Consider the following 23,279-nt stretch of genomic DNA (forward strand, 5'->3'; position numbering starts at 1 on the left):
CCTGATTACAAAAACAAAAATCTTACCATTAAAAGGCATTAGCGTAAGGTAATACTATATAATGCAACGATCTTAAATTTAATTCTTCAAAAATTAAAAAACTTCAAAAATATGTCCAACAAGCCATGTTATTAATATGGCACGTGCTCAATAAGTATTAATAAAAAAGTACTATGGCCATGTTTTTTGGACATGGTATTATGGTATTACATGTTTTTGGACATGGTTTGATTTGTGCACACTTTATTTTGTGTAATGGAGTGCATATGTATGTAAACTGTGATCTAAAATAACAACACTGTTTTCCAATTATTCAGCTAAGAAATCCAATGCACATTGATTTTTTATTTATTTAATGGTTTTAAAAGTTATTATCATTCTATTATACATATTATATATGGTTTTAATTAAATATCAAAATAAATTATTTAATTAATCATTGTATTTCATTATTAAAATTATTTATTTATTTAATTCATTGTTGTATTTAGTTATTTACGGAATCCTCCTTTAAAAGTCTAACCCTGGTACCCATGGCAGTACCATGGTAATAATGTTATTCTGTATAGTGTTTAATGTGCATTGAATTTCCTAGCGGCATAATTGGAGCACAGTGCTGTTATTTTAGATTAAAGTTTCTTAGAGAATGACCCTGCTACTTGCATCATGTAAAATGAAAAGCCAGGCCCACCAGCCTGTGTGAGAGTCTCAGTAACATGATTAGCCAGCCTGTCAGTACTAATAAGGTCAGGCCTTGGATCTGGTGGCCATCGCTGTGTCAGCTAGTGTGAGATGACAAGGAAGACTAGGATAACTAACCAACAGGAGACAAAGAAGTGAGTAAAAGGTGTGTCTGTTTTCAAATATTTTGTGCTTGCATGCTCAATATAACATTTAACAAGGTTTCGCTCTGGAGATGGTGATGTGGGCTGAGCAGATATTATTCTAGGACACTTGCATCGCTGGGTTTGTATTATACTTTTGTACAAAAGCATGTAATGTTGGAATACCTTTTATGGTGTAAGTTTGAATTTAAATAATATTTTATTATCATTACTATGCAGGGAACTACACTGCGACCAAAATGGTCGCATATGCGACCTTTTGAAATGCCATTGCGACCAAAATTTTTAATCGGTCGCAAATGTATCACTGATTATTTTTGTACCTATGTTTTAGGCAATATGCTATGAATTACTATGAGCATTTATTAAAACAGAAATGTGTATTTTAAGAATACGTTTTATAACGTGCTCTGAGCATTCAACACATCAGTTGGCTGGCTTCAGCCCCGCGACCGTTACTTAGATTAAAACATACCATTGTATCTGCGCGACTCGCGAGCTCTCTCTCTCACACAAATACGGACGCGCGCGCGCACACAGAGAGAGAAGATAATTGTAAAATGAAAATTGACGGGCTATAGTTTAAATTGTGTTCTTGCTTGTTTTTTTTTCTGTCAAAATGTCGGAAAGCATATCCATCCGTGTTTTTAAAATTCGTTAAATGACGGACGTTTTACAACACAGCCCTCGTTATATGTCGGATTCGTCAAACTTAGCCTACTTGATATTATTTTTAGAATACGTGATTCGTTACGCTATTATTGGACTCCTGTCTATTCATTGTCAACTGTTTTCTATAAATATGTTTGTATTGGCTAACATTTATGCAGCTAATGCCTGTCCTGTTTAAAATGCGCAATGTTCAAATGCAAAGACAGCACGTCACAAATAGAAGCTCTTTTCCCTGTGCTATTTAGTATCATATTTGGTTATTGGAATAATAAATTAAGTAGCCTATCTTTATTGTACACCTTTTTTTTACTGTTTTCTAGGGGTTTCTTAATTTTAGACAAGTTGACCAGCACACATTATATGCAATTCAATGCAATATAATGCATGTGTGTCCTATGTGTGACATATTTTGCACACAGGTAAAGCAAAGGTGCCCCAACATAAGTCATTTCTAAAGTAAAAAAAATAAAAAAAAAAATAATAATGTTTCAATAATAATTGAAATATTATTATAAAAAATAAAAAATAATTTCCAAATGTTTTGGAAAATATCTCTTTATTTGATTATCAGTAAATTTGTTTTCTATACAGAGATATCGATATCGGCCATAACAGCAATATTAATATCGGTTATTATCGATATCGGCCACAATTTTCACATCGGTGCATCACTACTTAAGAGTTCAGGAGTCTGCCCATCTGTGCCAACCATAGCATGTTGAAATCCATTTGGCACTTTATTGTGTACTGTATTTTCTATTGCAGTAAATCTATCCCAACTAATGTTAAAGAAAACAAAAACAAGAAGGCATGTGGTTTAAAAGATGGCAAGTAAAAAAGCACATCTGTATGCAATACAGTTTCATTATTGTTCATTATTATCCAGAGCGGCTTACTATAAACAATTTGTGCGACCAAATCATGTTTTGCGCCAGTAACTGAAAAAGTTAGTAGCGCAAGTGCCACCAGTGGAAAAGGTTAGTGTAGTTCCCTGCTATGTATATTGTATTATTTAAATTACATGATTACATTATTATTTTATTTTAATTGTATTATTAAGATTTTAGAAGTTTTAACATATTGTTCTAAACTGAACTTTAATAATCTAATAACATTTAATTCAAGTTTAAATGTAAATGTAAATTTTGCATTATTATAATTATTATTATTTTATTATTAAATTAAATTATTTAGTAAAGAGTAAAGACCTTGAATTGATATGAATTGAGCGGTTTAGTCCAATTTTTCTGAAGAGACTCGATCACTTTATATGATGAACAGATTGAATTAAGGCTTTTATTCACATTTAAACATTGATCAGCGAACATAGAAGCTCAACCGAACCTGCTTGACGCGTGAGAACAAACCTCTTAATTAATGTTTTTATGTGAATAAAAGCCTAAATTCAATCTGTTTATCAAATAGAGCGATGGAGTCTCTTTAGAAATTTTGGACTAAACCGCTCAATTCATATGGATTAGTTTTACGATCTCTTTATGAATTTTTTGAAGCATTAAAGTGGTAGTTGCGTAGCTGTCAATGGAGGGACAGAAATCTCTCAGATTTCATTAAAAATATCTTAATTTGTGATTTGAAGATGAACGAAAGTCTTAAGGGTTTGGATCGACACGAGGGTGAATAATAATGACAGAATTTTCATTTTTGGGGTTAAGTCTAACCTCTTCTCTTTTGCTGTTATTTCAAGCTCTATAATGCACATTTTAATTTATGCTGTTGAATGATTTGTGATCAATTGTTTTAGGGCTGTTTTTGGCTGAAGGCTTTCTGCAGAGAACCGGGGCGTCTATTGTGACTTTGGTAGTGACTAAAACAGACAGGCAGGGAGGGAGGGGAAGGAAAGAGCCTTTCTAAAAAGCCATAGAGTTTCTTGGCAAGGGGAGGGCAAAGGAACACAAACTGTGGGTGGAACCCTGTGACAATGTAGATCAGGCACCTACACCCTCCCCGGTTCAAAAACACTAGTACCACGAGTGCTTACAGTGGTTAGTTCTGCTGTAGATCAGGGAGGCTATTAAGTTTAAGTTTAATTCGATGGATAATACAGGCTTACGCTGAATAATACCAGGTGGACAAGGACTAATAGTCTTCTTATTGCATGTAAAGAGGATTTGTGTCCAGATCCCCTGACAGAACCCTGCTTTGCTGTTCCAGACAGAAAAACACGGAACGTCAACCCAGGAATGTCCAATCACGCACCAGACGCTCATCATACCAATGCCCAAGCGGCCCGTCTGGACCAGACCGAGAGCAATGGGTCGTTCTCGCCGTCACCCCAAGCTTTGAGGAAACCACCTGGGCATCTGAAGTTGGCATGCAGCCTTTCTAAATCAGACTCCGACCTGCTGGCTTCCCCTCATTGTGAGGACGAGGGGCCTCTGGGTGTCCGGAGCGAATCCCTGTCCAACTGTGCTGATGAGAGGAAGGAAACGGAGCAGATGCCCTCGTTTGCCTCTGAATGGGACGAGGTAAGAGCTGATGAACTACAGGTTAAAGAGCATGAGACTTCCTCTCACGAGAGACAAACACGAGGGAGATTGTAAGATGTGTGCAGGGTTGTGTGTGAAGTGTAACAAGTAATGCACAGTTAGGTTTTGAATTTACACTATAATACCCCAGCTACTTTTTAATAAAATACACTACTGTTTAAAAGTTTGGGGTCAGTATTTTTTTTTCTTTTCTTTTGAACCTTTTATTCATTCAAAGAACCCTGAAAAATGATGCATCACAGGTTTCCACTGAGATATGAAGCAGTACAACTGTTTTCAACATTGTTAATAATCAGAAATGTTTCTTGAGCAGCAAATCAGCATATTAGAATGATTTCTGAAGGATCATGTGACACTGAAGAATTCAGCTTTGGTCACAGGAATAAATTACATTTTAAAATATATTCAAATAGAAAACAGTTATTTTAAATTGTGATAATATTTCACAATATTTACTGCTTACAATAGTTTTGATCAGATTTTTTTGAGGCTTCTTTCAAATACACATTAAATGATTTTACCAACCCTAAACTTTTTAATGGTAGTGTATGTATGTGTGTTAGTTTTCTATTTAGCCTTATTTACTGGCAAATGCAATATATAAGATCTTTCTTCCCCATAGTGTAGTGCCTTAGGCCTATAAGGTGTACAAGACACTGTGTCTATACAGAAGCAAGCAGTGTGGTGCAATAAAACTCTATCACTGCTATTATAATTGATACTGTATTGGTGTAGGTGTTGCATGCAAACTACAGTATGTCAGCCTTGTCCAAAATGGAAAAAAACAGCAACAACTAGCCAAGCATAGCGAAAGCATTCTGGAAAAGACACTACTTTTTATTTATTTACTGAAAATGACCATTTCAGACGTCTCCCTTTACCATAGCGTAGTCATGTAATAATTGAACGTTTCCTTTTTTTTAGGAAAAATGCAATTATGTATCTTTTAAAAGTTACTTTTTTAAAATGCATACCAGTATAGTACCCACATTACTTTTCTTTTTATGCAAGTTATTTACTGACAAATGCATTAAAAAAATAATATGTCTATTCTGCAAAATATAGTCGTTACATGCTGTGCTGTTATTGTCAACTAAAACCAATTTAAATATAAATATTAGATGAAAAACTTCAAAATGAAAAATAGAAATAGACATTTTCTTTGGCAACCAACTAAAATACTAAAGTACTAAAATTACTAAAACTCAAACTGTGTTTATAAAAATAGATGAAATTACTATTAAAAAAAAAACGAATAAAAATGAGAAAACTATATAAGAAAATGACAAAAAAATTTAACTAAAAATCAAATGAAAAATATAAAACCTAGTTCAAAATAATATAAAAATCTGTAGTTGTATTAAAATAATACCAAAATAACACTGGTTTTGAACAAAATGTGAGTAAAAAATGACAGGATTTTTTAAACAGAGAGAGAGAGAGAGAGAGAGAGAGAGATGAAGATTTTTTTTAGAACTTTTATCACGGCTAGTGCAACAATGTAACGTGTTACTTTTAAAAGTAACATCCTCCAACATTAGTTGTAACTAGTAATCACTATTTACTAGGAGGATGTAACTAAAAACATTGAGAGAGAGAGAGAGAGAGAGAGAGACGAATAACAGTAACTGTTGTGTCACTTTGCATAAAAAGCAACAATGTAACATTTTTCTTTCATTTTTAGAACTTTTATCACGGCTAGTGCAACAATGTAATGAGTTACTTTTAAAAGTAACATCCTCCAACACTAGTTGTGGGTGGGAAAGAAACTCTAGCAGTGCGTAAGTTTGAGGAGGAAGAAGGAGGCAGCGAGTCTTGACAGTATCAGCGCCAGTGGCTGAATGCTGAACGCTTGGCTGGGCCCATCAGTCCTTCTGCTGCTCTATCCTGGCCACAGCGCGCGGGGCTAATTGGGCCTTAACTGTCACTCCGCATCTTCTCAGGAAGCTTCCCAGGGGCCGGCCCACGCTGCACACACAACAGCACACACCCCTCCCCTCGCGGCAGAGCTTTAGTCACAACCCGAATGAGCGTAAACCTCTGCATTCACACCTCGTGCTGCTGATCAGCGGTTCACGTCAGTGACAGTGACAGACATGCAATGATTCAATCATTGATCGTGATTATTAACGCTGTCAGCTGATGCTCTTGTAATGGTATCTGACTAGACAAATGTATTTTCAGTAAATAAAATAAAGCAGCAAACCACTCAAGCCTGGACTTTACAGTCCAAAATCGGATGTTGAGATAATCTTTTCTTCATTGTGACGTATATCTGAGTAAAATGGCTTTGCGAACAAGAACAAATGTAGGGCGGGGCTTTATTTTGTTAATGAGGAATTGATTGGATGGTTCACTGGTTGTGGTTTGCTATTGGTGGATCTCATGTGAGTGACAGATTGCCCCGCCCTCGTCATCAGAGAAGAGATGAGCTGCGGGAGGGAGGGGAAGGTATTATGATTAAAGATTATGAAGCACATTCATTAAAATTAATTTATAATAAAATCTGCAATATTCCATAAAAACAATAATTGTCCAGTTTGATTTCATAGTGACTTTAAGAGGTGTTGTTAGTTGCTAAAATCCCCTTGGATGTGCTAAGGTTTTATGGGTTATTGCTAACAGGACTGTGCAATTAATTGTAATTGATTATGTTTAACCTTTCCTTCACAGCGGTGCGCTTTCGTTCCTCCCTAAAAGCCCCAAAACTGACATTCAAATTGTCCAAATAAGCGAGTGTTGTAAAATGCAGTCTACTGTTGCTAAACTGTGGGACGTGCTTGATATTAAATGGTGTTATAATAACACTGTTTTTAAAATCGCATTAAGCTGCAAAAGAGACACTGGCCAGGCGGAGCAAAGAAAAGTCTTGGATAAGCAAAGTATACTTTGAGCTTCAGGTGTGGGCCTAAAAGATCAAATACACACAAAATGCTGTTTTAGCGAGTAAACACATAAACACAGTCGTTCACGTCTTAAGTGAATGTAATGAGTTGGGAGAAAATAGGATGTGTGTCAATGTACTGGATCCGTGTAGCTCTTAAATTGACAGCGGCCTAATAAACCTGCTGCTGCTTTAATGTTTGTGTCATTAAAGGGATATTTCACTGCTGGAAAGATGAATGTGTAATTAAATTGAGTCATTTATGTAGTAGAAATGTGAAATTATTTTAGAAGTTGGTGCCCTCTAGACTGAGAAAAGCCAGAAAATGTATTTTTGGCTCATGTGGATGAAAGACAACAACTCCCAGAATGCACTTGCTTCGCTGCCCTACGAGGCCACTCCCAAGCCACGCCTACCGGTTACAGAGGGCAGTATCGGAAGAAATTATACAACTAGGCGACTAGTCGACTCGAGACTGAAAAGACGGCGTTTTATCGTGAGATCCCCCTATGGGCGGGTTGAAGACATGCGGAACGAGCTCCTCCTACTGGCTGGAGTCTCTCGCCTCTGGACAAAAGAGCCTCTGATGAGCTAAATGATGATTTTTGTGTCATCTGAGGTTTTTTTCCAGACACACAATCCAGAAATCTCTCGTCTCAGGGGGACATGAGGGAGGGAAGCACGGTCATTCCAAAATACTACCGGGTTTCTACTGATACAAAGCTTAATGCTAATCGGTGAAGTATCCATTTAATGATAATCAAACGACAAAAGACAAAGAGAAAACCACTCTCTGCTCTTGAATGAATCACTTAAGTGGATTTATTAACGAATAATCTGTATTTAATTTATACTGTGAAGACTATGCACTGGTGTTATTTTAACATTTTATTTTATTCAATTAACATTAGCTATTACTTATCTGAATACCACTGTCACCGTAAAGCACTGTTTTTTTTTGTTTTTGTTTTTTTGTTCTGTTATATTTATTTGTCAGTTTTGTTTATAATTATTATTTTTTGTTCTTATTGCATTGCTGACTGTTTACTTGACTTCTATAATTGTTTACATTATTTAACCTAGTATAGTTTATGCTTAAATATCTATAATTGTGAAATTTCACTAATATCTATATATCTGAAATAAGACTTGGATATCACCCACCAATAATCGTGTTAAATAATCACCATTTCAAAATTGAAATTGAAAAAAATTAGATTATGTTTTAGGTGTTGGCTAACTGAGTCATTCCTAGACTGTTCCTGTTCTGAGGCAGTGCTATTTTTAATATTGTTTTATGTACTATTATAGTGTTTAATTTTTAATTTTCATCATGTATTTTTATATTGCTTTGTTTTTCTGGGTGCTTGCTCAGGTTTCTAGGTCACTGCTAAAAAGACACGTAAGATGGTAAGCACATTAATATTAAATTCAGTTGTGCAGTCACGTGAATGCATATTTTGAGTATTTTACAAATGCTTGATCTGCTTGATCGTTGCTCATCTGATCAGAATTGAGACACAGAACTATACGTTTTGTAATAAAAATGGCTTACCACTGCTTAGCTTTTCTTTTCAAAGAAGAATAATAGGGGCAATCACATTTATACTCAAAGTTTTATGGAACATTAGACTCAGGTGGTGCTGGGAGCGATTGTATTATTAGATTTTGGAGCATTATTCAAAATGTAGATTAACCAGTTTAATGGATCTGCTGTCAGATCATCTATTTATCGCTCAGGGTGTCCTGTTCTCAAGAACATCCTGTTTCACAGTCGTCCACTGATGCTGCTTCCCATTATATATAGATGACATCTATAAGCTTGAGTGAGGGAGGCTGAAAATGAAAGAGGGTGGGTTTGGAGAAATGACTGCCAATATGCTGGCACCTGCTCGCACTGTATCCCGTGCAAAATGGCTGTATCAGCATTTGTGCGTTAGTCACGGTAATGAACTTTCCTCGGACACAACTTCTGAAGTGTGTAATCTTTTTGATGTGAAAAATGTTCCCCTGCGCCAGTACCGTGGCAGGATCCAGTGTTAACATGATTTTCTTTGACATTGAATTGCAATGTAAATAGCATTGTATATGAATAAATATAATATGTTTTAATGCCATAATTTATCAAAGTGCCAAAGAATTACATCTCTGTATCATGGTACAGAACAATTTTTTTGTAATGAACAAATGGAAATGTTGTACAAGTTTTTATGAATTAGGCTTTTATTCACAAATAACATTGATCAGCGAACATAAACAAGCTCAACCGAACCTGCTTGACACGTGAGAATAAACCTCATTGGTTCTTGCTGAAGCTCAAATGTGATGCATAACACGAGAATGAACCTCATTGTTTCTCATATGTCAAGCGAACGTGCTTGAGCTTGATGTGTGAGTTGATCAATGTTTAAATGTGAATAAAAGCCTAAATTCAATCTGTTCATCATATAAAGCGATCGAGTCTCTTTAGAAAATTTGGACTAAACCACTCAATTCATATGGATTCGTTTTATGATCTCTTTATGAACTTTTTGAAGAGTCAAAGTGGTAGTTGCGTAGCTGTCAAATGGAGGGACAGAAATCGCTCAGATTTCATCAAAAAGATCTTCATTTGTGTTCCGAAGATGAAGGAAGGTCTTACGGGTTTGAAATGACATGAGGATGAGTAAATGATTACAGAATAAAACATTTTGTGTGAACTAATACTTAGGGCCCTATTTTAACGATCTAAGCGCATGGTCTAAAACAGTGGTTCCCAATTCCAGTCCTCGTGACCCACTGCTCTGCACATTTTGTAGGTCTCTCTTATCTGACACACTCAGTTCAGTTCATGGAGTCTCTCCTAATGAGCTGATGATCTGGTTCAGGTGTGTTAAATAAGGGAGACATACAAAATGTGCAGAGCAGTGGGTCACGAGGACTGGAATTGGGAACCACTGGTCTAAAACACAGGGCGCAAGTTCACTTAGGGCGTCTGAATCCACGTTTGCTAGTTTAAAGATGGGAAAAATGGTCGGCGGTCCCAGCGCATGGTCTAAAAGGGTTGTCCCTATTCTCTTAATGAGTAATGGGTGTGTTTTGGGATTTACGTGCGTTAAACCAATCAGAGTCTCATCTCCCATTCCCTTTAAATGCCAGCTGCGCTCGCACCATGGCGGATTCGCTATTTACATGACGGAATTCGATAGTGGAAAGACCGTACGCGTCTCCAGAGCGCAAACGGATCTGCTCGTGCGCGAGGTAAAAGTGCGCAAGCAGAACATCTACGGGACAGGCCGGATTCACCATATCTTTATGTGCACAATAATTATCTTTTACATTGTAATCCTTTTATTTTAAATATTTGACATGTTTGTGTGCTGCTGTGCGTCCCTGTGTGTTTAATAAGCAGAGTGTACGTGCGTTTAAAACATGCTTTTTAAATAACAAAAAATATATTGCATTGACTTTAGACCAGGTTTCAGTTGGTAAATGGCGCAGTCTATTTCTGTAAATGGCTCAGTCTATTTCTGTTGCCTCAAAATAGCAACGTGCCAACAATGCGCCAGAACACACCTCGTTTTCAGACCAGCAGCCCATGGGTGCACAAATGGGCACAAATGCATTTGCAGGACCTGAAAATGATAACTGCGTCGGGCTGAAACTAGCAAAAAACACTTGTGTCGCGCTTGGCGCTGCATTGCGGCGGGTGTAAGATAGGGCCCTAAAAGTTTTTAATTTATTGTATTTAAATGCATGTAGAGTAAGCCTTCCTCCATGCATGCACATTTTTAACACTGACAGTGTGACTAAAACAGCCCATAGCTCAGTGTGTTAATGTTTCAGCACTTCTGCAGAAAACCTGTTTAAAAATAATTTTGTGTTTGAGTGAGCGGTCAAACATGCTTTCCACAGATGGCTATATAAGTCTCTTCATAATTCATATGCTAAAGGAAGATGTCAGGGGAAACGTGTCTTTAGATGGCAAGTGAAAGATGCACATGGGGGGAAAAGAAGTGGGCGGCAAATGCTTTCACCTGTCAGAAAGCTTCTGGGACGTTATGGCTCGTTCCATGTTGGCCATGTTCACTGAGCTTTGTAGGCAAATTAGTGGCATTGGCCAGTCTTTTATTTTGTCCAAAATTAAGCTTTGTTTGCATTTGCATGAGACGTGAGTACAAGAATGCAGGTAGGAGTACAAGTACATGGAGCAAATGCATGTAAAGAGGTTAACAGTAAAACATGCAGTAATTATTACCGAAATAACTCGTTAATAGTTGCGATAGTCTTTTCTTCCCTGTGGTGACGTGAAACGGCTTCTGGAACAAGAATAAACACGTCATCAGAGAAGAGAAGATGAGCTGCAGGAGGGAGGGGAAGTTATTTTGATTAATGATACGAGGAACACATGAATTAAAAAAATAATGATGTGCACAGATAAATCATTTATAATAAATACTGAAATATTCCATAAAAAAAATATGAATGGCCAGTTTTGATTTCATGGTGACTTTAAAAGCATTAATGCGTGCGTTTAATCATGTGCATTGACCCCCAAAGCTCGTGCTTCTTAATAAACAAAATATAAAAATACTACCCAGTAAATAATTAACCTCTATTTTTCATTAAACAGTGATTTATACTTTGATGTCTTGTCCATACTTATGATTTATTAACTGTTTTAGCCCAATTTTACATCCACAAAATGAGAACAGCACAAAACAAGCATTTGTGTTTTGCATTGCTGACCTATATTGAAACTCTTTCATTCTTACCAGGTAAAACCTTCAAATTTATGTAAATGCTTTATTTTATTATTTTATTAATTACTTATAACTTATATTTTAATTTAGGATGGCTTATCAGCAAATATTGATGTAAATATGGGATTTATTTAAGTAATGAATGAATAAACATATCATGTAATAAATTCAATTAAAAAAAAAGACTGACAGTATAATCTCATAGTCTCATTTTGTGGATGTAAAACATGACTACAATAATGCTTAATTTGAATATACTTTTTTTGATTTCATTTCAGCTATGCATGGGCTTTCAAAATATAACAAAAGATATGTATTGTTTTATTTCTGCTCTTATAGCCGATTTGAAGTATTACAGACTGCGCTGTGAAACTTTATCACACGTAGTTTAGACAGTTGCATTTACTGATTGGTGTCTTATGAATGCAAAATGCATGTGGTTTTGAGAATGAGGCTGTGGTGGTGATCATATCCTGGTCTTATGGCTTTGCTTTACTCAGAGTTCCTCTGTGGTGTCGGCGAGACTTGGCCATCATTCCGGTCTCTGAAGCCTGTAATCTTGTTACTCCTCTGGCACATGAGACGAGGCCGAGCTGTATGAAATCTTTATTACCCCAATACTTCACATTTTCTCAAGCTGCTGGCTTCTACATATTCACTCATTAGGCTGGACGTTGTGTGATGTTCCTCATTGCTGTCTCGGCAAAATGAAAATGCTCGCCTTTCATGAACTGTTTTTGGAACTCCATGGCTTGAGGCTATGTCTCTCTCTCTCTCTCTCTCTCTCTCCCCAATTTCACTAGACTACACTTCAGTGAATTCCTCAAAAACAAACTTCTACGCATTTCGAAGAAATCAGACAATATACGAAGGCTAAAGCCCCATTACACTGCATGTTTGTAATAGAAAAACTATCCCTCCTGAGAAAAGATGTTAAAAGAATATTCTGGGTTAAAAATCTGGGTAACACTTTACAATAAGGTTTCATAGTTAACATTAGTTAATGCATTAACTAACAATGAGCAATACATTTGTTACAGTATTTAGTCATCTTTGTTAATGTTAGGCAATAAAAGTCCAGCTTTTCATTGCTTGTTCATGTTGGTTCACCGTGCATTAACTAATGTTAACTAATACAACCTTTGATTTTAATAATGTATTAGTAAATGTTGAAATTCACATTAACTAGATTAATAAAGGATGCAGAAGTATTGTTAATTCTTAGTTCATGTTATCTAAAGTAGTTAACTAATGTTAAGTAATAAAACCTGTAAAGTGTTTCCAAAATCTGTGGCATCAATCTGTGGTTGATTACCACAGGGACTCGTCCCACAGAGACTTATTTATAAAAATAATTTTTTCTTTTTTTTTAAATCAGTCGTTGTAGAGGTTTGCATGATAAAATGTTAAAATAAAAAATGTATTATTATTTTATAATCAGTCGCTGTAGAGGTTTACAACTTAACAAAAAAAAAAAAATTATTGGAGATATAAAAAGAGTACAGATAGGCTTAACAAAAATTAAATCTGAAGATCCTCCGTCTTTTCCTTATGCGTACAAAATCTAACAGGATATTATAGTTCCTTCTGCAGTTGTTAATTATATATATTCATATTGAGGTTTACAACTCTATACTAAAATAATTTCTTGACAATATTGGTCGTATTTAAAAATGTACGCGTGTAAAGGAAGCCTTCTCATGGGCATTTTTAACACTGACTGCCTGAATATAGAAATGTCATACTAGCTTTGGGTTATTTTTGTTGTTGTTGTTGTATTGTTTTAAGGCCTGTTCACAACAAGTCAGATATGATATGACTGAAACAAAAATGTCAACTATTTGCAAACACTTTTTTTTTGGTAACAAAATCAATGCTGTATGTTTGTCATTCAGTTTGGATGCATGAGTTTATAATATGGCTGCATAATATTTCAGATTCTGTATAAAGGAGTTAATTCTGATGCATTTTTTTTATTAAAAAAAATCTTTACATATTGAAGATGATGAATTGTCCTCCACAATTAAGGCCTTTTGACATGAAACAAACAATATTAATCATCCATAAAAAAAATCATCGTATTATTAACATGAAGAACATGATTTTATGAAAGTTAAATTGATTTGCTATGCATTTCCAAATTTAGGACTTGATTTTATCTGCGGGAAATTGATTAGTTTTACTTTGGAAAAGCATGAATTGTGCAGAAGAAGACCAGGAACTTGCATTAATGAAGTAAATCCGTTTTCTTTTCATGCTGACATAGTTTTACATGTCAGACATTTCCAATCTGAGTATCTATTCCCTTAATGTGATCTGTAAAATGTCTGTACTTCCGAACACGTATGAGGAGACGAAGCCTGAATGTGCGAAGGCAGCCGAGGGATTCTGGGAGGTGCGCCATGGACCGCTGTGAGGATGCATTGTGCATTATATAATGGATAGTCAGTGCAGTATGTAGGTTACTTGAGAGTGGGAAAATGCAAAGGCCTGTATGGCTAGAGGGGATCTACCACGTGGACCGTGGCATCTGACTGCTAAATGAATCAAGGGGCTTGCCAGCATGTTGATGCCACAAGCACACAGCAAATGAGTTTGCCAGACTTTAAATATTACATCAAAAACCAACGTTTTTCTATTTCAGGCTTCTCCTAAAAGTCTATTGATAGGAGAGTAATCTTCAAGATTTTACATGGAAGGAAAAGTGTTCTTAAAAATGTGCTTTCTAGTCGGTATGGTTTTGGTATATCGCTCAGGGGCACTGGGGTTATTCTTTTTTTTTTTTTGATTTTGGCTGATTTTCTTTCCATTTCTTTTAATGTGAACTTTTACTGTACAGCTCTGGCTGCTTCGGGACCAACACCAGGTGTTGGAGCAGTTGTTTTGGCCAACAACACTTATGAATTATGAATTCAAATCACTTCTGACAAAGTCCAATAAAGAGAGTAGAGAGTAACCTGTCATGGCAGATTACAGTAAATGTAAATATTTAACTGCATTTTAACTGCATTAACTCTTATTTTTCTTGATGTTGTATCGTAGATTGAAAAGATCATGACTCTAATTGCCGACATCGAGATCTCCGAGGAGCATCAACCTGCATGGGAAGGTAAAGATGAGAGCAGCACATGAGTGATGAGCAATGACACAGTTCTCAAGACAACTGAATGATTTAAACGTGAAATGTATGGATTTTAAAGTTAAGCATTTGGGTCCTTAAATGACTTAAATGGGTCCTTTTGAAAAGGTACTGCCACAGTGACAGCTTTTGTACCTTTTTTTCTGAGAGTGTATAGTTCACTCAAAAATGAAAATTCTGTCATCATTTACTCACCCTCAGTGAGAGTGAATGATGACAGAATTTTCATTTTTAGGTGAACTATCCCTTTAAGGAATTATATATATATTTTTTTTACAATCTTAGAAGAGTTAGAACTTCACGCAGTGATTGACAGGGCGGGACGGGACGGGCACGTGATCGGCTCGGAATGCATTCTCAGTTTGCACACTGAATTTTGCTACATTCATTGAGGGACATTTAATGAAAATGCAATCGCATCGTGTCTTAACTGTGAGTGTAAATGCAATTAAGAAAAATAACATTTAAATTATCATTTTGCTACAGTTTTTGCTTGAACATGTTAAACATATCTAATCATTTCTGAAATACATTTTAATTTAAATTTTGCAACTTATAAAGCGTTAAAATTTGTATTCAATTTAGATATTAAAACTAGTGTATGAAATGGCGAATGTAAATTATATAATTGAATTTTCATTTTCATTTTGCACCAGGCGTTGCACATATGTAATGCAAAATGTGAAATGCACTGCCAGTTTACATATTGCATTGTCATTTTGCATATTACATTTCATATTGAATATTGCTACCCATATGCTTCCATAGTTGTGGACTGCAACATTGTATCTGTTCCACAGAAGATCATTTTAATATTATTTATATACTATTATAGTATTTATTAAGATTTGTGAATCAGCTTTTATTTTTATATACTCAGTTTTCTTTTTCATTTTAGTTTAAGGTTTAGTAATTTAGTAATGTGCTTTTGTCATTTTTTTTATTCATTTTTTAACTATTTCTTTTTTTAACTATTTCTTTTGTAATAAAGTTGTATTACATTAATTTTAATACTTTAACTTATTTTATTTATATATATTTTAATGTTTTTAAATTTTTTCATCTAAAATTTATATTTAATTTATCAGCTTTATTTCAGTTAAAGAAAACTTTTTTTCAAAATAGTTTTAGCTTTCATTTTTTTTTAACAATAACAGCACTGGTCACACAGGTTTTAAACGACATGAGGGTCAGTAAATGATGACTGAAACTTCGTCCTGAAATGTTGGACTGCAACTGTTGTTACAAATGTTTTCTTTGGAAATTGCTTTGTATGGCAGAATATTATGACATCAAAGCTCAACAAGTATGAAATATCACCTATAACTGGCAAAGCTGTGCTACTAAAGTTGCTGAGAAAGCCATTAGAAGCAATGCATTTTTTGTGTGTTGCATAAATTATCATAAAGTTGCGTATTTATCTTTCCTTAAGATAGGAACCAAATGCTTTTTGAAGGAAAAAATATAAATATTAAGAGGCAAATCAAAATGTTAAAGGCAAAAACATTATGAGATTAATTGTCATTTTAAAGGTGCAATAGGTGATTCTCTACAGAATTCTTTTTTGATATGAATAGCAATCACTATGTTAATTTTTTTTTATAAATATATATTGTCTCTGGAAGGCGTCGGACCATAAAATGTTGGTTCAATCATTGCATTTGGTCTGAATGAAATCATAGCATGTGTTCCCTGTCAGTCAACGTATGTTTGCATCCGACTACAAAGCCTGTTCACGCAGACATCTTACGTTATCAGCGCGTTTGACGTACGCTGTGCAGACAGAGCAAGAATGGCAGGCAAACAGCAACAACAAACTAACAACCTTTCCTTCTGAACCGACAACAAGTGGCAAGTATCTACATTTCAGGTTTGACAGTACCGTTCTCTGCACTGCTGACTTTGCCCTATGCAGATAATTCAGTCAGATTCAACTGTGTTACCGCTATGTCGTGAAATCGCAGATGAATAAAGCTGAAATACAGTACATTCTTTCCTTTCCTTTAGTTTTATGGTCCAACAGAAGTTTTTTCACCGGTGAATGACACATGATGTAATCCAATAACGTTGCGCGTTCATGTGTTTCGGAGGAGGCGTGGCTTTTGCAGTGAGGGTGTCAATGTCAATGTGACTTTTATTTGTATTAAAACAACACAAGTTGACCAGTGTGCTTTACATCATCTCAGTAAAAAAAAAAGTCTTTTTGTCTGACAAAAAGACGTGGGATTGTATGCTTTCAGTGCTAGCAGGCTAAAGTTAGCATTTCCCAGATCACCTATTACACCTTTAATATATTGACAGCCTGATTTTAAACAATCGTACTCATTTTGTTCATTATATACAGTATGTCTAAACACAGTAGTATATCCTCTGTGAAAGCCTATAAAGGTTTTTTCCACAAAGCTTTGCTTTGGTAGCCTGGAAATCCAGACCTAAATCTAAAAGATTAATGGTCTGGCGTCGACTAATGAAAATCGGCCCGCTCGAGGGGCGGCACCAAGCGTGCATTTGAAAATCTCACTGCACGCAATTGGATAACACTACGACCAATCACAACAATAAACCCCATACGCTTAGCTACCAGCGGAGCTAACTGGTAGATTAGACTCTTGCTGTATCCGGTCGGCAAAACAGCAAAAACGTCCTTCTTGCAAAGGAAGGATTCGAGCGCCGTCTTCAGTTCCTCTTTTAGATAAAAAGCCAAGTCTAACTCGTTCATTGTCGTTCATCAAACAACTGGTGTTCATCCATAGCCATCTTGCAATGTTTACTAATGACTTCGACGTCGCAGCGCTGTCGTCGTCTGTTTAGCTCGCCTCTGGCCCGCCTAAATCAGATAACCCGATGTGATTGGTGCAGCTCAGATCGAGGGGCATATTTAATGAGCATCATTACTTGACACCAGAGTAACTCGCTGAGCAAATTCAACTTGTGCTCTCGTGAGAACTCTGGATTACCAGGGTATTGCTTTGGCTGAATCAACCCTCAAGTCAGAACTATTTCATTAGCGTCTTTAACTACCAACGGTTTTCTCTCTCAACCACATGGTCTCACTTTTTACCCCAATTTGCTCTGATATTTTTGTACTTGGTCTTTTGACCTCCGGTACACAATGGGCGCCGAGGGCCTACTTTAAAGAGATGAGATGACGATCCATTTACTGTGGCCATCGCACCGACACTCAGTAATTAGGACTTGATATTCTTTTCTTTTTGAGGGGAGCCTCCCAAGGTAGTTGCTATATATGGAGCGACAGCACTATATTTTTATGGACTTTTCTAGGAGAGATACAATTATTTAGAAATGTACAGCAGAGAATCACTTCAAAGCAACAGACAGCACTATTGTTCTGTGAGACTGTCCTTAATATTCTGACGGGAGTTTGGGGGACGCTTGGTGAGTTCTTTGCTGTTGTTAGTAATGAAAATGCTGGTGTTTTCTGAAATAAACAATTCTCACAGTGTCACAATAGGCCATTTATTGGAAAAGATAAGTGCCTTTAAGAGGAGGAATGTAATATTGGAGCCAGATAACAGAGATAGGAAAATGAATTCTTCTTTTTGCAAGAAATATAAAACAGATATTAATACATTTATAGATATATATCACTTTTTGTAAGTGAAAGTTTTTCTTCTAATACTATCACTGTACAATGGTAAAGTACCATGTACCGTGGCATTTACATGATACTTCAATGTACTTCAAAAAATATAGTTATATTAGTATGTCTACAATAGTATTACCATGGTACATGTCCAAACACCCATGGTATTACTATGGTGCCATTGTCCAAATCAAAAAATGCTGGCTTTGCTTAAATGATTTGTTCCTTTTTGCTAAATTGCTAGTGTTTTTCCTTATTTTGCTCACATTGGATGAAAGCCTCTGCTGAATGAATACATGTAAATGTAAATAGTACTACTATGGTACATGTAAAAACAAAAAAACAAAAAAACATTTATATAGCATATCTAAGAAACCATGATAATACCATGTTAAAATTCACTATAGCTCCATTTATAATTTTGTTTGGCTCCTTTTCGCCAAATTGTTAGTGTTTTTCCTCATTTTGCTTGTCGTTTTGAATAAATGAATGAATGCACCTCCTTTCGAAATGAGCGTCCTTTTGAGCATGCAGATGTTTGGATGTACTCTACATCTTAAGCCTGTTTCAGGGCCTGTATGTGTGTGAATAAGTCCCTGGCAGGCTGACAGTTCGTATGATTCTTCTGCTCTCAGCTGCATGCAGATAATGCCCTACATGCATGCATGAAGCAGCACTCATGTGTGACACCGAATTAGACCACATCACGAACGCCTATGGTTTAATCACGTCTGGCAAACCTGGATTCTGACGATTGGACTCGGATGTGTGTCCAGTATGAATGTGGGCACAGGTGGGATTGCGTTAAGTGCAGCGTGTGCACGGTGCATTTCGCTGACTTAACGTTTAACGTGCAGCCCCCCACTCCGCTCCGGCACAGTGACACATTCATGAATTTAATTCCTCTGATGATTTACCGTGGTATGTGGCTTGGCTGCGATTTAATTTTTCATAGAGAGAGTGCAGAGGCACTGGAAGCACTTAAGTGCGGAGGGGATGGGGATGGGGTTGTGGGGTGCGGGGGTTAGAGGAACCTGTACTGGTTTTTTTCCTCATTCTTCCCTTTCTCTCTGATCCTGGCACAGTAGTGTGTGGTATGGGTTTGTCTCTTGTTCCTTTTTCTGATGGTGTCCTTTCTGCACTAGCAAGATCAGAGAGCCTGCGTGCAATTTTAATCAGTACGGGGAGGGGGGAATAGATAGAGGGGCAGAGAGAGAGAGTGAGACGGAGAAAAGGGGGTGGGGGGGATTGATCGCCACAGAGAGAGAGAGAGAGAGTGTGTGTATGTGAGACAGATAGAGAAAGAGAGGCATAGAGACGGGAAGGAGGGGGGTTAAGGAACGAACAGAGCGTATATGCCATGCAGCGGGTCTCAGCATCAGACGGTGTATGGCAGCCATGCAGAGCTCTCGGAAAGGACTCTTTTAATGAAGAGTAAAAATCAAGTCAAAGAAGAAAGAAAGCGAGTGAAGGTGATACACAGCTAAACTGAATGCATAAGATGTCTTTAAGGTGATTACCAGCTGCAGTTGTGCAGGCGATGGCTTTCTGGAGGAGCACTATGTCATTTTGATGTTATGCTTTGTGAGTGCCGAATGCAGCTGCTTCTGTGACTGAGCGTTCCTGGATCAGGGATGCAGCAATCCTTGCCCCCGAGCGCAAGACCCTTAGGAACGTCTGCTAGAGGAACGGAGCAACCGGATCAGGGGGCTGGGCTGCAACAAGAGGGACCGTGCCGTCAGCGGGGCTTTCTTATGGGGTTATCCGTCCATTGTGGGAGCTCACCTTATTTCCGTTGGATCAAGGCTTGGCTGTACCTCGCTTTGATGGTGTGCTTCATTCTGGTATGTTAGTCCGGTGAGGTGCGTCTGAGCTCGGAGGGACTTGGATTACCGTGACCAGAACGTTGCCTGATCAGGTCAGAAGAAACGTCTTTCTAAAGGAACGAAGCGATCAGATCAAGGGGGCTGTGCTGCAAGAAGAGGGACCGAGCTTTTTTTTTTTTTTTTTTTTAATCCATTGTTTCCACTGGATAAAGGTTTGGCTTTGCCTCGGTTTGATGGTGTGTTTCGTTCTGGTATGTTAGACCGGCGAGGTGCGTCTAAGCTCGGAAGGACCAGGAGTACTTGGATAACCGTGACGGAACACTACCTGATCCGGGACTGCTTGTGGAAGTGGTCAAACCGGCTACTTTCTGATGGTGGGAGGGGTTCCTCCTCAACAACTGAACAACGGGAACGGAGGACTGGGATGTGCCATGAAGATCTTTCAAAGGACGACCTGGCGTCAATCAAAGCTTCTGGAGTTGAAAAACTGGCATTGTGGTGGACTGTTGATCAATGAGTTAGGCTGCTTGGCTTAAGAGTCCATGATTCTGTTGTAGACAAACTCATTGGCGTTATTCTCACCCTCCAATGGTTCTTAGGTCTTTGCTAAAGGATTTTGCTTCTAATTTTAAGGACAAGTCTGTTTTATCATGCCTTGCATTGTGTTTGATGTGTAGGGCATGTTGGTAAAGCAGGGCGCACTTTCCTGCAACTTCCTAGTAGCTTCTTGTAGATCTTGATATTTTGCTGCAAGCCAAAAGCTCTTTTCGAACTTTTATGATCTTCCAGTTGGAGCAACGTGCTGATGATCCTCGGTGCGAAAGTTTGATTCGGATACGGAAAATCTGTGTCTAGAGGTTGTTTCATTTGCTTGCCCTCTTCTTGAAGAGCAACGCCAAATTGTTCCAATTGACTGACTTGACGCTCTTCTTTAAAGGACTACCTGCCAAGGTCTACCTCCATACCTATCCATTCAGCCTTGGTCCTCATCTCCAACGCAGTGAGGGCTTGTGGAGGAATCTCCATCACTAGTTTAGTCTGTAAATCTGGGGCCCTGTGTCTAGCGGAGGCCCGTCGCTCAAGCCTGGACACTGCCTTGCTGTTGCTGCTGCTGCCCTCAGCTCTGCTGGCCAAAGATGATGTGGCAGTGCCACATCTCGGCCTCCGAGTGCCGCTGCTACAGGCTAAATGGTTTTTCACTGCTCAAACGCCATCCTCTGTCGGCAGATGCAGCCGGGAGCCGTGCGCTGGAGCAGACGGTGGGGGAGTGGCTGGAACACGTGGGCTTTCCTCAGTACGAGAGCAAACTGGTGCTCAATGGCTTCGATGACCTGCGCTACATGGTGAGTGGCTTTTGTGTGTGGGGATTGATTGACACAGCAGGTTGGTCAGGGATGTGGTGAGTTTCTATATATCCAAAATACAAAGGCCCAAAATATGTTTCAGTTCACTGAACACTGTCATTCATGCATACATATTTACTTATACACGTAAGGAAAATCTCTTTTGTTTTATCCTCGATGTAGATTTTTTATGTGTTTTTAAATTGTATCTGAATTCTGTGATATTATTTGATATAATAAAAGAAAATCAGTTTATAATTTAAACAGTTACATTATAAAAGTATATTTTAAAAGATAAAAGTATAATTTCAGTGCTTTCAAATAAAAGGGTACACAACATGACATTTTTCTATAAATGTGCAATACTTATTATTAAAGCATTTTATGACCTCATATTAATTGAGAGACTATGTGGAATATTTGTTGTTGTAAAAATTAAGTTATTACATTGCAGGACTATCTAAGAGAAGTGCAAAGCAAAACAGCTAAAAAGGTTATTAAAAATGGTGAAATTAATGAGAGAAGAAACTTGTTATAGTACATAATCTCAGCCACAGCCCCTTAAATATAATTATGATGAATTATAATTATATGTATTATAAAAGTGTATATCCTAAAAGTGTATGTCTATATTTCCATCTTATTTTGTCAACTATATACTATCACTACGTTAGGCAGATATGCATATGTGTGTGTGTGTGTGTGTGTGTGTGTGTGTGTGTGTGTGTGTGTGTATATATATATATATATATATATATAGAGAGAGAGAGAGAGAGAGGTGATTGGTTAATGGTATAAATATATTTGCAAGGCACAAAGTGTCAGTATTCACAGGGACTGTATGTGCCTGAAACTGTTTTAGTAAAATACCTCTGCTGTCACTTTCATGCAACACTTGGCTGTTCTCAGGGATTTAAGTAGAGCAGAAATTCATGTGAATGTGCATACGTTTAGGGGAGTAACGTGATGGAAGATGAGGACCTTCATGAACTTGGCATCACCGACCCAGGCCACAGGAAGAAAATCCTTCATGCAGCAAAAAACTTTCCGAAGGTAGCGTGTTTCAGTCCCAAAATATTATTTGGACACTATTTACTTTCATCCACTTACACTTAAAATTACCTTGGGAGCAGTTGGTTAAAAGTCATTGCAAATATGTCTCAGAAAAGTGAAGTTAGTTCTGAGAGAAGCTGGTTCTGTGTTTGCTTGCACTAGAATTACTATTTTGTCATGTAATGCAATCACATTCAGACATTTTAAGTGTGACTTTCCTCAAAGTGCATTACATATATGCTATGCTATGCAGTTTGAGAGAGCGTTTTATTCCTCCTTCAGGTGAAAGCTCTGGGCTGTGACGGCAGCACTTCTCTGTCCTCATGGCTGGAAACTTTGGGCCTCGGAGAATATCTGCACAACTTCTTGTCTAGCGGCTACCGCACCCTGGACTGCGTGAAGAACCTGTGGGAGCTTGAAATTGTCAATGTAAATGTGCCTTTCGTGCTGGTTCAAAATATTTTCGTCTGCAGGAACGAGTTTTGTGCCCTGTGATCTGATACACTGACCATGTTTTCTCTGTGTAGGTGTTAAAAATTGGCCTTCTTGGTCACAGAAAAAGGATCATAGCCTCGATATCAGAGCGACCATATGAGGAAGCACCTTCAAAATCCAACCGCTTTTCCCAGCTAAAGGTGATAAACACAATTCGGCATATCCAAAA

The 23,279-nt window shown here is 37.4% G+C and overlaps 1 protein-coding gene across 5 annotated transcripts in view; it reads left to right on the forward strand.

Moving 5' to 3' along the window:
* The first annotated feature begins 3,484 nt into the window (after positions 1 to 3,484).
* The window catches only part of anks1ab (ankyrin repeat and sterile alpha motif domain containing 1Ab), a 33,671-nt gene continuing 13,876 nt past the window's right edge, over positions 3,485 to 23,279 (forward strand). For 4 of the 5 annotated variants that reach the window (XM_084426320.1, XM_084426321.1, XM_084426322.1 and 1 more), the window contains exons 1-6: positions 3,510 to 4,003; positions 14,693 to 14,759; positions 21,447 to 21,562; positions 22,517 to 22,615; positions 22,898 to 23,044; positions 23,143 to 23,250. In XM_084426320.1, coding sequence (XP_084282446.1) covers positions 3,719 to 4,003; positions 14,693 to 14,759; positions 21,447 to 21,562; positions 22,517 to 22,615; positions 22,898 to 23,044; positions 23,143 to 23,250 — 822 coding nt within the window. In that variant the 5' untranslated portion in view covers positions 3,510 to 3,718. Of the gene's footprint in view, positions 4,004 to 14,692; positions 14,760 to 21,446; positions 21,563 to 22,516; positions 22,616 to 22,897; positions 23,045 to 23,142; positions 23,251 to 23,279 lie in introns of all 5 variants that reach the window. The other variant, XM_084426323.1, reaches the window with a different exon arrangement.

The sequence above is a fragment of the Rutilus rutilus genome, assembly GCF_951802725.1.
Source record: "Rutilus rutilus genome assembly, chromosome: 12".
Taxonomy (NCBI): domain Eukaryota; kingdom Metazoa; phylum Chordata; class Actinopteri; order Cypriniformes; family Leuciscidae; genus Rutilus; species Rutilus rutilus.